The 13,937-nt window shown below is 37.4% G+C and overlaps 2 protein-coding genes across 5 annotated transcripts in view; one reads left to right on the top strand and one right to left on the bottom strand.

Annotated features, from left to right (window-relative positions):
• Window positions 1–8,087, top strand: part of LOC115212825 (UBX domain-containing protein 7) — a 66,517-nt gene extending 58,430 nt beyond the window's left edge. For all 4 annotated transcript variants that reach the window (XM_029781593.2, XM_029781592.2, XM_036503937.1 and 1 more), the window contains 3 exons: window positions 1,659–2,151; window positions 5,630–5,709; window positions 7,052–8,087. In XM_029781593.2, coding sequence (XP_029637453.1) covers window positions 1,659–2,151; window positions 5,630–5,709; window positions 7,052–7,210 — 732 coding nt within the window. In that variant the 3' untranslated portion in view covers window positions 7,211–8,087. The remainder of the gene's footprint in view (window positions 1–1,658; window positions 2,152–5,629; window positions 5,710–7,051) is intronic.
• Window positions 8,088–8,195: 108 nt separating this feature from the next.
• LOC115212826 (zinc finger protein 277) overlaps window positions 8,196–13,937 on the bottom strand; it is a 49,929-nt gene continuing 44,187 nt past the window's right edge. The window contains exons 11-13 of the mRNA XM_029781596.2: window positions 12,589–12,681; window positions 10,647–10,771; window positions 8,196–8,417 (exon numbers count right to left, since the gene is read on the bottom strand). Of these exons, the coding sequence (XP_029637456.1) occupies window positions 8,255–8,417; window positions 10,647–10,771; window positions 12,589–12,681 (381 nt within the window). The 3' untranslated portion in view covers window positions 8,196–8,254. The remainder of the gene's footprint in view (window positions 8,418–10,646; window positions 10,772–12,588; window positions 12,682–13,937) is intronic.

Below are 13,937 nucleotides of genomic sequence, written 5' to 3'. Positions count from 1 at the left end.
TGACCCTTTTTGATGAAAAGCCTACCACCAGGGAAAGGAAAATTGTCATACAGTCAACCAGATTGTGCCATGTAATTCAATGTATCATATTGGGTATTTTTTAAAAAGTACATTACTTCCTAAAATAATAGTTTTCATCTAGACATAGGCATGGCTGTCTGGTAAGAAGTTTGCTTCCCAACCACATGGTTCCAGGTTCAGTCCCACTGCATGGCACCTTGAGCAAGTGTCTTCTACTATAGCTTTGGGCTGACAAAAGCCTTACAAGTGGATTTGGTTGACAGAAACTGAAAGAAGTCCAACATGTACACACACGTGTCTCTGCATGTATGTGTTTATGATCACATAATTTAGCAGTTCCACAAGTACCAGGTTTTTTTAAACAAAATAACATACTGGGGTGCTCCAGCATGGCTGCAGTATAACAACTGAAACTAGTAAAAGCTGTATGTGGTTGAATGTTATGAAGCTGTCCAGGAATGCAAAAAGAAAAAAAAAAGTAATTTTTTTTTTTTTTTTTTTGCTGAATATGAAATATTTCATATATATGCAGGATTTTGCTTTTTGTCTTATATAATGTGATTTAATGGCTCTACCATTGGACATGGTATCTGCTGGTATTAAATATAGTCACTAGAATTCAAGCACATATAGAGGTCTGCATAGAGAGAACAACCAGCAAGCATGAGGTGTTTATGCATTGTCATTTTAATGTCCACTTTCCCATTCTTCCACAAGTTAGAATTTAAGGTAGATTTTCTACGGCTAGATGCTTTTTCTGTTATCAACTCTCACCTATTTCCTTTGGGCTGACATGTTTTTTCGCAGAAGACTAGAAACAAACAACATTTCTTGTATGATGGTGATATTTATAATCATTAAGTGATGTGACGACAAGGGTATACACAAACCGACTCAGTGTTTTCTGACAAGATAAGACCTTTCTGCAGAGGTAATCCTAGGAGAAAACTCTCCACCTAGACATGTGTAGAAACACATTTTTGGGGCTGTGAATGGCATCAGTGGATGATTATAGCACACACGTGCTTCTGAGTTGTTCCACACGAGCCAGATCTGTCAATTGCAGCTTGAATAAAAATGAAGCTATTTTTATTAAAAGAACACAGAAGAATGTTGCTGGTGAAAATAAAGCCTAATGAAGCTAAAATTGAATGATGTTGCATGAAGTAGCATTGGATTTAAAAAGATATTTGTGTAAAGTCATGTTTAACATGTTTGGGTATATTCAAATATGATGAGGCCTTTCACTGTGGAGGTCGTCTTGAGAGAGTGGTCTTCTACTATAGCCTCGGGCCAACCAAAGCCTTGTGAGTGGATTTGGTAGACGGAAACTGAAAGAAGTCCATCGTATATATATATATGTGTGTGAGTGTGTGTGTGTCCCCCTCTACATCGCTTGACAACCAATGCTGGTGTGTTTATGGCCCCCGTAACTTAGCAGTTCAGCAAAAGAGACTGATAGAATAAGTACAAGGCTTACAAAGAATAAGTCTTGGAGTTGATTTGTTCAACTAAAGGTGATGCTCCAGCATAGCTGCAGTCAAACTGACTGAATCAAGCAAAAGAATAAAAGGATCAAGATGCTTTACAATTGTAGATGTTTTCACTAATTCAATTGCAATATTTTCTGTTGCTAGGAAATGAGTATTGTGGATGCAAGCGAAGACGCTCAACTGCAAGCAGCAATCAAAGCATCTCTGGAACAAGATGCACATTCTTCGGAATCTGACGGTTCAGGGTCAGAATACGACATTGATTTGGAGACCTTTACTGGCTCAGAAGAGGAGAGCGTACCATCTCCAGTCAAACGGATTAAAACATCTGAAAGAAAGTCGCATGGCAGCTCAAACTTGCTTTCTAAATTAGAAAAAGTATCCGAATCTAAGAACAAATCAAAACGTGTGCCGTGTACTCAGTCTTCGAGCTCCAGTGCCACGGTTTATAAGAGTTTAACTACTTTGAAATCACCCATCTTTTCATCTTCACAAACCACTGAATTACCATGTTCCAGTAAACAGTCAACAGCTACAACAACGGCATCAACAACAGCGTCGAGCAAACAAGACAGCACAGCCAGTAGTAGCAGTAGTAGTAGTAGTAGTTGGAAGGCATATCTAGGTTCTAAAGATGGTAAGTACGATATTGTTTGGTTTTTGTTGGTTTCAGTTAAAACCTGAAGATGGTTGTGTCTTGGCCAGATTACACTTAATGGCTTGAATCATCGTCGTAGTTGTTGTGTAACCCTTTCGTTACCAACCCAGTTGAAACCTCCTCTGGCCCTGAGTACAAATGTCTTGTTTTCATAAGTTTGGAATTAAAATCTTCCACCAAACCTTAGTCTCAATTTATGTTCCTAACACTAGCTTAATGATAACTAAGTCATTTTACTAAATTCTTTGTTATATTTAAAATTGATTGAAAGAAACACAGAGCATCTCAACAGAAATATGGTAATGAAAGGGTTAACGCCCGCTTTCCCTAATCAGTTGAGAAATTTGTTCCAGCCAGAATATGACTTTTTGTCAGGGGTTGCAACTTGGAATATTCAGAAATGTTTCAGATTTTAGCACAAGGCCAGCAATTTTAGAGTGAGAGAGGTAAGTCAGTTGCATTGACACCATTACTCAGCTGGAATTTTAATTTATTCACCCTGGAAAGCAAAGTTGATTTGGGTGAGATTTGAACTGAGAATGTAAAGATTGAGATAAAAACTGCTGTTAAATATTTTATCTGATGTGCTAACACCAACCAGCCAGCCAGCCAGCCAGCCAGCCAGCCAGCCAGCCACCTTAGAGTATTCAGAAATGATTAAAATGTTGAAGTTGGACATGTGTCCTAACCTTGTGGCTCACCATCATTTTTTTGCCTATGAGGTCTTTTCATTCCTATTTTGCTGGGATGGACCATCACAGCCATTTCATGTTTAAAATTTCCGATTAGGAATTTTAATGTTAAAATGCTTGGTGTATCATAGATATATGACCAATTTATTGCACTTGAATTTTAACAAGAAAACTTTATATGGACACCAGGTGTGTGTCCTAAATCCTCTCAGTTTCTTTAAAGTATAACGTATCACAGCTAATAAATATACCTGTTTCTTACATGCGACTTGAAACCCTGAATGAAATGTATTTCAGCAAGTGCACAATGAAACAAACTAGACTCAAAGTGCTGCTGTTCATTCAGTTTGTTTACTTCTGGTCAGCCTAGAAATTTCAATTTATTTAATCCTTTAGCATTCAGATTACTGTGTCAAATTTTATGCTTATATATTACCTCTTAGTGAAATTGTATATGTTTGTTTGTCCATGGACATCTCAAGAACAACTGGATGGATTTGGATGAAACTTTCAGGGATGTTTGGCCTCTTGATGGCACAAACTGATAAGATTTTGGGATTGATCTGGTTCAGGACAAGGATTCTGGATTATTTTTATATTTACTTTACATGTTATTACAGAGATGTACCTGCATAGCAAGTGACCTGATCTGAGAGTGTGCTGGAACGAAAACAATTACAGCATGGATGGTGTTTATAAGCCATTTAAGAAACACAAAAACCATTAGATTCACTTCAACATTTAAATTTAATTTGCCAAAATTCCGTGCAGCACGGAATTTTGTCAACGAACAGGTCGCGGTCTCAAAGCAATGAAAATATTTTGGCAAATTGAATTTAAATGTTGTACTGAATCTAACGGTTTTTGTGTGTTTCTTAAATGGCTTCGAAACACCTTCCATGCTGGAATTGTTTACTTTACATGATTATGATCTTACATAACTGTCAAGTATTGCTCAATTATCTCCCTTTAGGTTGTAACTATTTTGAATGGTGAATCTGTTATGGCTTGTATTAGATAAGGGTAAACTATTTATTACTGTTACTAAATTTTCTACAGCCACCTTCACATTCCACGACTACCATTGACCAGGTACTGGAGAAGGATTCTGGATTACTTGTTTTTTTTTTATTCAATTTTTGAGAGTGGAAAGGTTCATTTTTAGTATTCTCGTTTGTGAGAACAGTTAAGTGTTTCAGATATTCTCATTTTAAAAAATCATCTCCAGTTAATCATTGAGAGGATGTTGGCATTGCCTTGATGGAGGTTTGCGCTCTTGTTCACATTGTTTTGAAGTAATCCTACATTATTTTGTAGCTTTGAAATTCCTGTATGATTGTTTTACCTTTGGAATGGCATTGTAGGGCAAGCATAAGAAGCCTGATCTAGCCAGTTTGAACATAAAACAGGTGGAATATTTTTGCTGGATGTAGCTGGTTTAAAAAATACTGCCTTATTCAGGAGTAGTGGATAAGTTTGTTCACTTGAATGGCAATGTGTCATAGGATGTAATGCTGGCTACAATCAGTGGATTAAATTTGTCTTGTAAATAAGCAGCTGAAGAAATAGTTTTCTGGAGTTTACCATACTTTCAATGTCAGTGGTGAGCTAGAAGGAATAAAGAATCTTTATGTAACCTATGTTTGGTGTGATGGGATTGGCCTCCAGTTAAAGATAGCAGCAGCAATGTGGTCAGTTCTGTGTACAACATTGACAGACAGATTGTGTGGAGTGACAAAGTGATTTGGCACCAAAGACAACTGTTTATATATGAGAGAGAGAATTATTACTATACTGCAGTAAATGATTGACATGTTGAAAGAAAGTGGCTGTGTGGTAGGTAGCTTGCTTACCAACCACATGGTTCCTGGTTCAGTCCCACTGTGTGGCACCTTGAGTAAAGTGTCTTCTATAGGTTTGGGTTGACTAAAGCCTTGTGAGTGGATTTGGTAGACAGAAACTGCATGTGTGTGTATGTTTGTCACCCCACCATCACTTGATAACTGATGTTTGTGTGTTTATGTCCCCGTAACTTGGCAGTTCAGCAAAAGAGACAGATAGAATAAGTACAAGGCTTACAAAGAATAAGTCCTGGGGTCGATTTGTCTAAAGGCGGTGCTCCCACGTGGCCACAGTCAAATGTCTGAAACAAGTAAAAGAGTAAAGAAAAGAGTATGTGTCACTGTGTGTATTTAGGAGGGGGTGGATATGTCTTTATTTTTTTTTTTACTTGTTTTAGTCATTTGACTGTGGCTATGCTGGAGCACCGCCTTTTGTTGAACAAATCGACTCAAGGACTTACCTTTTGTAAGCCTAGTATTTATTGTCTCCTTTGCTGAACTGCTAAGTTATAGGGATGTAAACATGCCATCAGTTGCCAAACGAGGGAGGCGGGCAACACAGACGTATACAATGGGTTTCTTTCAGTTTCCACAAGCGTTTGGTCAATCCAAGGCTGTTGTAGAAGACACATGTCCAAGGTGCCACGCAGTAGGACTGAACCTGGAACCATGTGGTTGGGAAGCAAGCTTCTTACCACACAGCCACTCCTGTCCTGCAAGCAAAATGATTTTATTTGTGGCTGTAGTTAGTTTGATTAGACAGAAATATTAGCACAGTTTATAAATTAATTGATGATGACAGCTTTAAAAATTTTTTTTAATAGTGTTTTAATTTGTATCATTTCCCTTTAGAAGTGATCGATGAGGATCATGTTGCCAATTAATTACTGGTTTTGACTAATATGTTTTCTCTTTTTTTTTTAGATCCTGTCACAAATCTAATGATTCGGTTTCCTGATGGCAACAAACAACAGTTATCACTTCCTTGTACGTCACCATTGTTGGTAAGTGAAACTTAATATCCTCTTGCTATGTTTGTTATTGTCATCATCATTTAACATCCTCCTTTCCATGCTGGTATGGGTTGGACGGTTTGACAGAAGCTGCACCATGCTCCAGTTCTGTTCTACACTCTGATACCCTTCCTAATGTCACTCACTTTATAGAATATATTGATTGCCAATCCCCAAAATAATTTTTTTTATCTGTAATCTATCAGAAGAGAAATCTCTTGGTTATGAAATCATTTGATAAAACCTCTTTGTAGAGGAAAGCACTTTCCTTTTTTTTTTTATACCATTTGGGTGTTTTTTTTTTACTAATTTCATTTCTACTCTAGGCACAAGGCCCAACATTTTTTGGGGGGTGGGGAAGTAGATTAGATCGACCCCAGTATGTAACTAGTACTTAATTTATTGACCCCCGAAAGGATGAAAAGTGAATTCAACCTCGGGGGAATTTGAACTCAGAACGTAGAGATGAAATACTGCCAAGCATTTCGCTTAGCATGCTAACATTTTTGCCAGCTAATTGTTGAAGATAACGGGAACAGGGAGGGCATATCACCATTGTTTACCAATCTGTCTTCCATTGTGTTGTGGATTGGGAAGTTAAATAGGATCCAAGGAGCTGGAGAATTGTGTCGAGGGCAATGCCCTGCTTTGTCATGGTTTCTCTAGCTGGATGGCCTTCTTAACTCCAACCACTTTACAGCATGTATTGGATGTGTTTGTTTTCTTTCCATAACACTGGATATTAGGGAAGTCACCAAGTAACAGACAAGGCGGGGAACACCCCTCAACTGAGTGGGGCTGCAGTAGAGAGGGAAGTGGCTTTGAGATAAAGATGTTGGTGACAGGGTGCTAAGAGTATTCTCTCATGGGACAAGTGAGAAGAGGGGGGAAAATATGGACTGAGAAGGGTGGGTACGTTCATAAAAGTGTGAGGTGAATGATGTACTTGGGTGAAGATGTGGTTGATGGTTAAAAAATCTATATGGGGGGAGGAGGTAAAAGAAATAGCTGAGGAAGAAGGGAGTGGAGGGCAGCAGGTGCATAAGACAAGTGACACTAATTAATGGGGACCAAGTATCAGTTGATGCCAGTGCCCCCCCCGACTAGTTCCTTTGCCAATGGCATGTAAGAAGCACCCACTACATAGAGTGGTTGGCATTAGGAAGGGCATGCCAGATCAGATTGGGACCTGGTGTAGCCTCTGGTTTTCCTGTCCCCAGTCAAACTGTCCAACCCAACCCAGCATGGAAAGCGGACATTAAAAGATGATTTTGTGGGGAAATGGATTGCTTTTATTTTTATGTTGCTAATTTCTGTTTTCTTTTTCGTTTAGGCTCTTGAAAAATTTGTAAAAGAGAAAGGATATTCAAATGAAAAATATGAACTAATTACTAACTTCCCTCGTAGAAAATTATCAACTTATGACAGAAATCTTTCTCTGAAAGATGCTGGTCTTTTCCCTCAAGATACTGTTTTTGTCCAAGAGAGATGATCTTCAGCTGATGATTGGAAACCCAAACCACACACAATTTGCATTGACAATGTCAAAGCAAATCACATGATCGTCCCTGGGTGGCTTTGAACTGAACACTTTTAGTAGTAACATAGCAGACCTGGGACAAGTTAAAGAAATATAAAGACAACATTTCATTCTAAAAGAAAGAGAAATGAAGATTTTTTAAAAAATAAAATCCATTTCCGTTTTTCAAAGAAATCTGGTCAGTTACATTGATTTGGGAGGGGGGGAGTTCAAATTTCAAATAACATGACCAACTTTTTTTTTTTTATTTTTTAACAATGGTAAAATCTTTCTTCCAAGTTGTCTTAAAATCTAACTTCGTGCTGCCGGGCCCAAGTTCTACCTAAAAGAAAGTTTATCTTTATGATCCTGTTGTTGTAGCAGCAAGACCATAAAACAGTAAATATACTTTTGTGTTCGTTCGGTAATTTATTGGCCACAAATGAAAGATTACTTGAAGCTAAAATGGGAGAGAAAGTGAGCTTTAGAAAAGAAAATTATTAAAAAAAAAAATCTGAAAGCAAAGAGCCAAATAAAAATAAAACGAACAAAATGTGCAAATTTATTGTTGGGATCAATTACTATTTCTTGCAACAAAAATTGCCAATAAGTTAGCTTTTCGATTAAAAAAAAAACAAACAAAAATCAGTCAATTCTGTGCTGGCTGAAAGCCTTCACTCACTCCTGGACAGTATTCGGTGCTAATGTAGCAGAATATAAAACAGAGAAGCTGATGGACTTCATCTGCTGTCTTAGATACCTTTAAACACTGCCTTGATGTCATCATCTGTTGTTGATTGATAACAACAACTGCAGCAGTATTTTCTATATCAGAAATATTTCCTCAGTTGAAAAGCAAATTTTTTTTTTTTTTGAAAGAAAAAAAAAGACAGACAAAATAAAGGTGAGGTGCTGAGTCAGATTGTAACAAATAAAATCAAATTTTTAGAAATTTTTTCTTTTTGTTGGTTTCATTATTTCTAATTGTGTTTGCTGTGATTGAGTCGGGCTGTTTTGTCAATTAATTGAAAGGATTTCGTTCAATATACATTCAGGTAAGAAGTTCTCTGGTTTGAAATCACAGTCTTCTGACATCATTCCACTGTTGTTAGCTTCAGGAATTGTATTATCCATTAACTGACATAACAGGTTGTCATTTTCATATGTTGGGAAATAGTACCTGTTAAAATGGAGAAATAGCAGATGATTTTTACAGAATAAGTTAACTTTATAAATTTGTGGACGTATACAACCCCTTAACCCTTTCATTACCAACCTGGCTGAAACCAGCTCTAAGTACAGATGTCTTCTTTTCAGAAGTTTTGAATTAAGATCTTCCACATTTGTGATCCTAACACTAGCTTCATGATAACTAAGTTATTTTACTAAATTCTTTGTTGTATTTAAAATTAATTGAAAGAAATACAGATCTCAAAACAAATACAGTAAGGAACAGGTTAAAACTTATTTGTTTGGCATTTCACAAATTAGCAATCTTGTGGGGTCAGTATCTGATAAATCTCTTTTTGAATAGAATTTCAATTATGACAGGATGATTTGATTGGTTTAAATATTTACACACAAACATACAACTGTATAAGATGAATGTTTCAGAAGTGTGATGCTACAAGATATTAATTCTAGAGGACAACAAGCAAAGTGAACTTGAACTATTAAGCAGAAATGTTGAGTGGCTCTCCTCAGACTGTTAAGTACTCCTTGTTATATTATGAACTCTGTTGATCCATCCACTTTTCCTTTGTCTTCAGTTGCTCCATTCACTTACATATGGACACTTGTGGATGTAATTAGACAAACTAACAGGAGAGTCCTCCCCACACTTGAACTGCCAGAAATAGCAGCTAAATTTCCTTAGTAATGACACCCTATCATTTTAAAAGGAGGACAGTCATCATTGTCATTTAATGCCCGTTTTCCTTGCTGGCATGGGTTGGACGGTTTGACAGGAGTTGGCAAGCCAGAGGATTTCAAGCTCTACTGTCTCTTTTGGCATTGGTTTTTTTTTTTTACCGTCTTAGAGTCCCTAAATATACAAGAGAAGAAGAGATAATCATGGTTGGAATACTTTTGATTACTAATTTATTTTAGGATAAAGAAAAAAAATTCATATTAGAAATAGAGAAATTCCAAGTTCGACCGTAGCTTAATCCCTAGAATTTAGAGCCAGGAGTAAAGTTATAGCATTTTTTAAACAAAAAATTGTTTACTTAGTAGTATATTCATCATTGGTGAAGGCATGTGGCTAAGTGGTTCGGGCATTCGGCTCACGCATAGGGTTGTGAGTTCAATTCCTGGTGACGTATTGTGTCCTTTTGAGCAAGACACTCTATTTCATGTAGTTCCAGTCCACTCAGCTGGTAAAATTGAATGGTACTTGTATTTCAAAGAACCAGCCTTGTCATGCTAAATCTCTCTGATAGCTACATTAAGGGTATGCGTGTCTGTGGAGTGCTCAGCCACTTGCACATTAATTTTACGAGCAAGCTGTTAATCATATCAGCTGGGACCCTCGACGGAGTGCTGCTATATTCATTGACATCTATTTTCTGTGCTGGTATGGGTGGACAGTTTGACCAGAGCTGATAAAGACTGGGGGCTGCATCAGGCCCTATTGTTTGTTTTGGTATAGTTTCTGTGGCTGGATATCCTTCCTAACACCAACCACTTTACAAAGATGGACTGGGTGCTTTCTGTGTGGCACCAGCACTGACAGGGTCACTGAGTAATTTGCAAAACAAAAGACATCTTCAGCTGAGGGGGTGGGATGGCTTTGTGTTAATTGACGAAAGATTAGAGGGAGGTTAGTGGGGTAGGTGTCCTATGTTCCAAAATGAAATACTGTTTCCATGCCAGCAATTAAATATGAAATAAGAATATGTTAACTTGAAATTGTCTTGAAACTTAGAAGCATCAACACAAACAAAAGGAAAATTTAATTTAATTTCATACACTATTTGATGGCATTTAAAAAAAAATTTGTACAAAAATAATGGCTCCAAAATATCTCCCGATGTTCTCTGTTGCAAAGTTGGGCCAATGTTACATGCTTTAACCCTTTAGCATTCAAATTGTTCTCAAATGCAATACTTATTTATTCAATTTGTTTTCAATTAATTAAACATTAAAGATTTCAATGATGTGATTGTCTATTTTTATAACGACATCCCAGGATAGGTATGAAAGGCTGAAAACAGATACAATATTTGGGCTAGATAAGGCTGGTTTAAATACCAAATGGGTTAATTCAATCACAAAACATTTTGGCCGAAATTGGGGTACATCTGGTATGTCTGTGTGTCTTTGATGCCATCAAATAGAGTAAATGAATTTAATTCTCAGAGTAAGTTGTATGAGAAATGTAAAGGTTTTTGGTGTCTTTTCTACTCACTGTGGTTGCATCCACATGTTGGACTTGGGTATTTGTTGGCTGTGTCCACTTGAATGTAGGTGTAGCATTAACACATCTTTACTTTCAAATTGTTTATCACAACTGATGCACTTGAGCAAATGGACCTGGCAACAACAAGAAAAATTAATTCTACAGAATTATTTTGAAAATACCACTAACAAAGGGAACCTCTATGGTCCTCAACTGTTTTTCACCTATGGAACCCTTTGATACTCATTCTGGTGAAACCTCATAGTCATTTAAGGTTTAAAAAAATCCTATTATATTTTTAGAATTCAATATTATAAGGAAATGTATATAAAAGAAAATTTTAACTTTGCATATTTTGGGAGTTATTGCACACAAATTTTTAACAGCAAAATCTTATCTGGATCCCTATTGAGAACCTCTGATCTGTAAGCTTCCCAAAACACTAGAAATAGCAACCAAATCTTTAACCTTTTTTATCTTAATTCCCCTGAGGTTTTCCATAGTATCTATGATGCAAACTTTCTAATTCTGACACAAGGCCTGCAATTTTGTTTACAGTTTGTATCACTTATTTCTTTTTTAATACCTTATATTTTATTCATTAAACATCATCTTTGTTTTAATGTCTACTTTTTTCCCCCATGCTTACATGGATTCGATGGAATTTAATTAAAGCAGGTTTCATATGACCTTCCTGTTGCCAATCCTCACCTGTCACCAGGGTATCAGATTTTCGAGTGGCTGGACATGTTTTCACAGAAGATTGGAAACAAAGGACACCACGTGCGTGGCAGTGACACTCATTTACAACCATCATATGCTGCCAAGACAAAGAGACAGTAAAACACACACACAAAAAAAAAAACTGGCTTCTTTCAGTTTCCGTTTACGAAATGCACTGAAAAAGTTTTGGCCCAGAGCTAAAGTAGAAGACACCACTTGCCCAAAAGATCACACAATGGGACTGAACTCAGAACCATGAGGTTGGGAAACAAACTTCTCACAGAATCACAGCTGTGCCTCTAAGAGGCAATGTTGTTTTAACATTGTGTATACAAGGTCTGATGAAAAAGTATTTGGGAGACTGGTGTCATAAAAACAAAACTACAACCCATATCAACCTGGCATTTAATCTCCTTCGAAGTGGCCCCCTTCTGAAGCCACACACTTTATACAGCATTGTTTCCATTAATGGAAGCATTCCTGGAACACTTGCATTTGGATTTCCTTGATGTCTTGAAATTTCTTTCAAGTGGGATCTGATTTTTGGAAAGATTCTTGGCCATAATAACCTTCAAGCCCTGTCTCTTTCAGTGCACGCACACACACACTTTCTCTGCTGTGGTCATTGATGGAATCTCTGTGGCATGGTGAGATGATCACGCTCGACACACTTTGCAGAACTGCTATAAACAGCAGGAGTGAGAACATTACGACTTAGTGTGCATGCCTGACAGAGGTCAAGGTCTTTCTGTGCCAAGTGGCTTCACTCTGCATACTTCAGCCCTGTTACCACAGCAACACTTGTCTTTTTGAACAGACCTTGTATGTGTGTATGTGTATTGAATATAAAACAAAGATGAAGTAAAAAAAAGAAAAGATGGTGTATCAGGTTTGCGCTCAATTAAAATAGAAGGAAAGTCCTTTCTGCTTCAAGCATATGCTCTTCAACAGAGAGAGCAGGCAAGGAGAGAAAAGAACAAACAGATCTCAATTAAATGGACATTATTCTCATAATCAGGGCTGTGGAGTTGTTGAAACAAAAAGACTCCGACTCCTCTACTATTGACACCTCTGACTTCAAGTCCTCTATGTAATTAAGTGATTGTGGTCTATTTTATCAACTCCGACTCTGACTCCACAACCCTGCTCATAACTAAACTGAAGCTGTTGGATCTATTATTTTGCTAAAAAGATCCTCTCTCTTGAATTATAATAAATGATTGCTTACCTGTCGTCGGATGTAGTTGATTAATTTCACTTGTTGATAAAAATCTAAATTATGTTCTTTCTTTAACAAATTCAAATCTAAACCATGGCTGTCCTACAAGAAAAGACAAATTCACTCTTTGGAATAGAAAACAAAATAATTTGATTGAAAAGAAAAAGAAACCCACAAAACAAACGCCATGAAGGAATTCTTTTTTGTTCTTTTACTTGTTTTGGTCATTTGACTGCGGCCATGCTGGAGCACTGCCTTCAGTCGAACAAATCAACCCCAGAACTTATTCTTTGTAAGCCTAGTACTTATTCTATCAGTCTTTTTGCTGAACCACTAAGTTACAGGGAGGTAAAAACACCGACATCAGTTGTCAAGCGATTGTAGGTGGAGGGGGGGGGGCAGACACACACACATGATAGGTTTCTTCCAGTTTCTGTCCACCAAATCCACTCAAGGTTTTGGTTTGCCTGAGGCTACAGCAGAAGACACTTGCCCAAGGTGTGCCATTCTCAGCAGATTGGTAGGGATGACTTTTTTTTTTCCAATGGTGGATTAATTGGGATTTAATTTGGTAATGGCTCTGAATCTACTCATTTACTGCTTTTCTACATTTTACAGCATTTAAAAAATTAAATAATAGCAACAGAAGCAGTATGAACATAAAAAAGTAATATTTATCCTCATTTAAAGGGGTGGGGTGTTGTGTTACGATCAATACTATGATAGGTTACCATGAGAGAGAGAATCCCTCATCTTGGTCTTTGGTGCATATAAGCACTCATGTTCATAGAGCTGGCAGGAGATAATCATCTGCCATTGCCACTGCTGGAACTAGCTGGTCATGTGATTTCAGCCTTCCTTGGCCTTGTCAATGGTAGACACCTAAAGCTAGAGATAGTGGTGATAGACATGGAATCTCAGTGTCTGTTCAGGCACTGGCATTGCAAATAGCCACTGGACTTATTGATAATTAATAGCGACAGAAGGAGGGTTAATGCCAAAAGGTAATCTTTATCTCCCTCTTTTAAAAGTGGAGATATTGTGTGTATTTACCAGGAGAGAGAACCTCTCAGATGGACTTGGGTTGCACAAAAGCACTGTTGTTTATATCATTGACAGACGATGACCATCTGCTACAACCACTGCTATGGTTGCCAAAACCGCCGGATAATGAAGGGCAAAATCACATGATCTGGCAGTCTTAGTATTCATAGCAGATGGTTGTCATCCGTCAATGATATGAACAAGAGTGCTTATATGCACCATAAATCCATACGAGAGGTTCTCTCAGGGTAAATAGTACAGGATTTTGTGTTCTAACACAACATCCACTTTTAAGTAGAAGATAAACATGAAAT

The sequence above is a fragment of the Octopus sinensis genome, linkage group LG6 (assembly GCF_006345805.1).
Source record: "Octopus sinensis linkage group LG6, ASM634580v1, whole genome shotgun sequence".
Lineage (NCBI taxonomy): Eukaryota > Metazoa > Mollusca > Cephalopoda > Octopoda > Octopodidae > Octopus > Octopus sinensis.
This window is presented reverse-complemented; position numbering and strand designations above follow the sequence as displayed.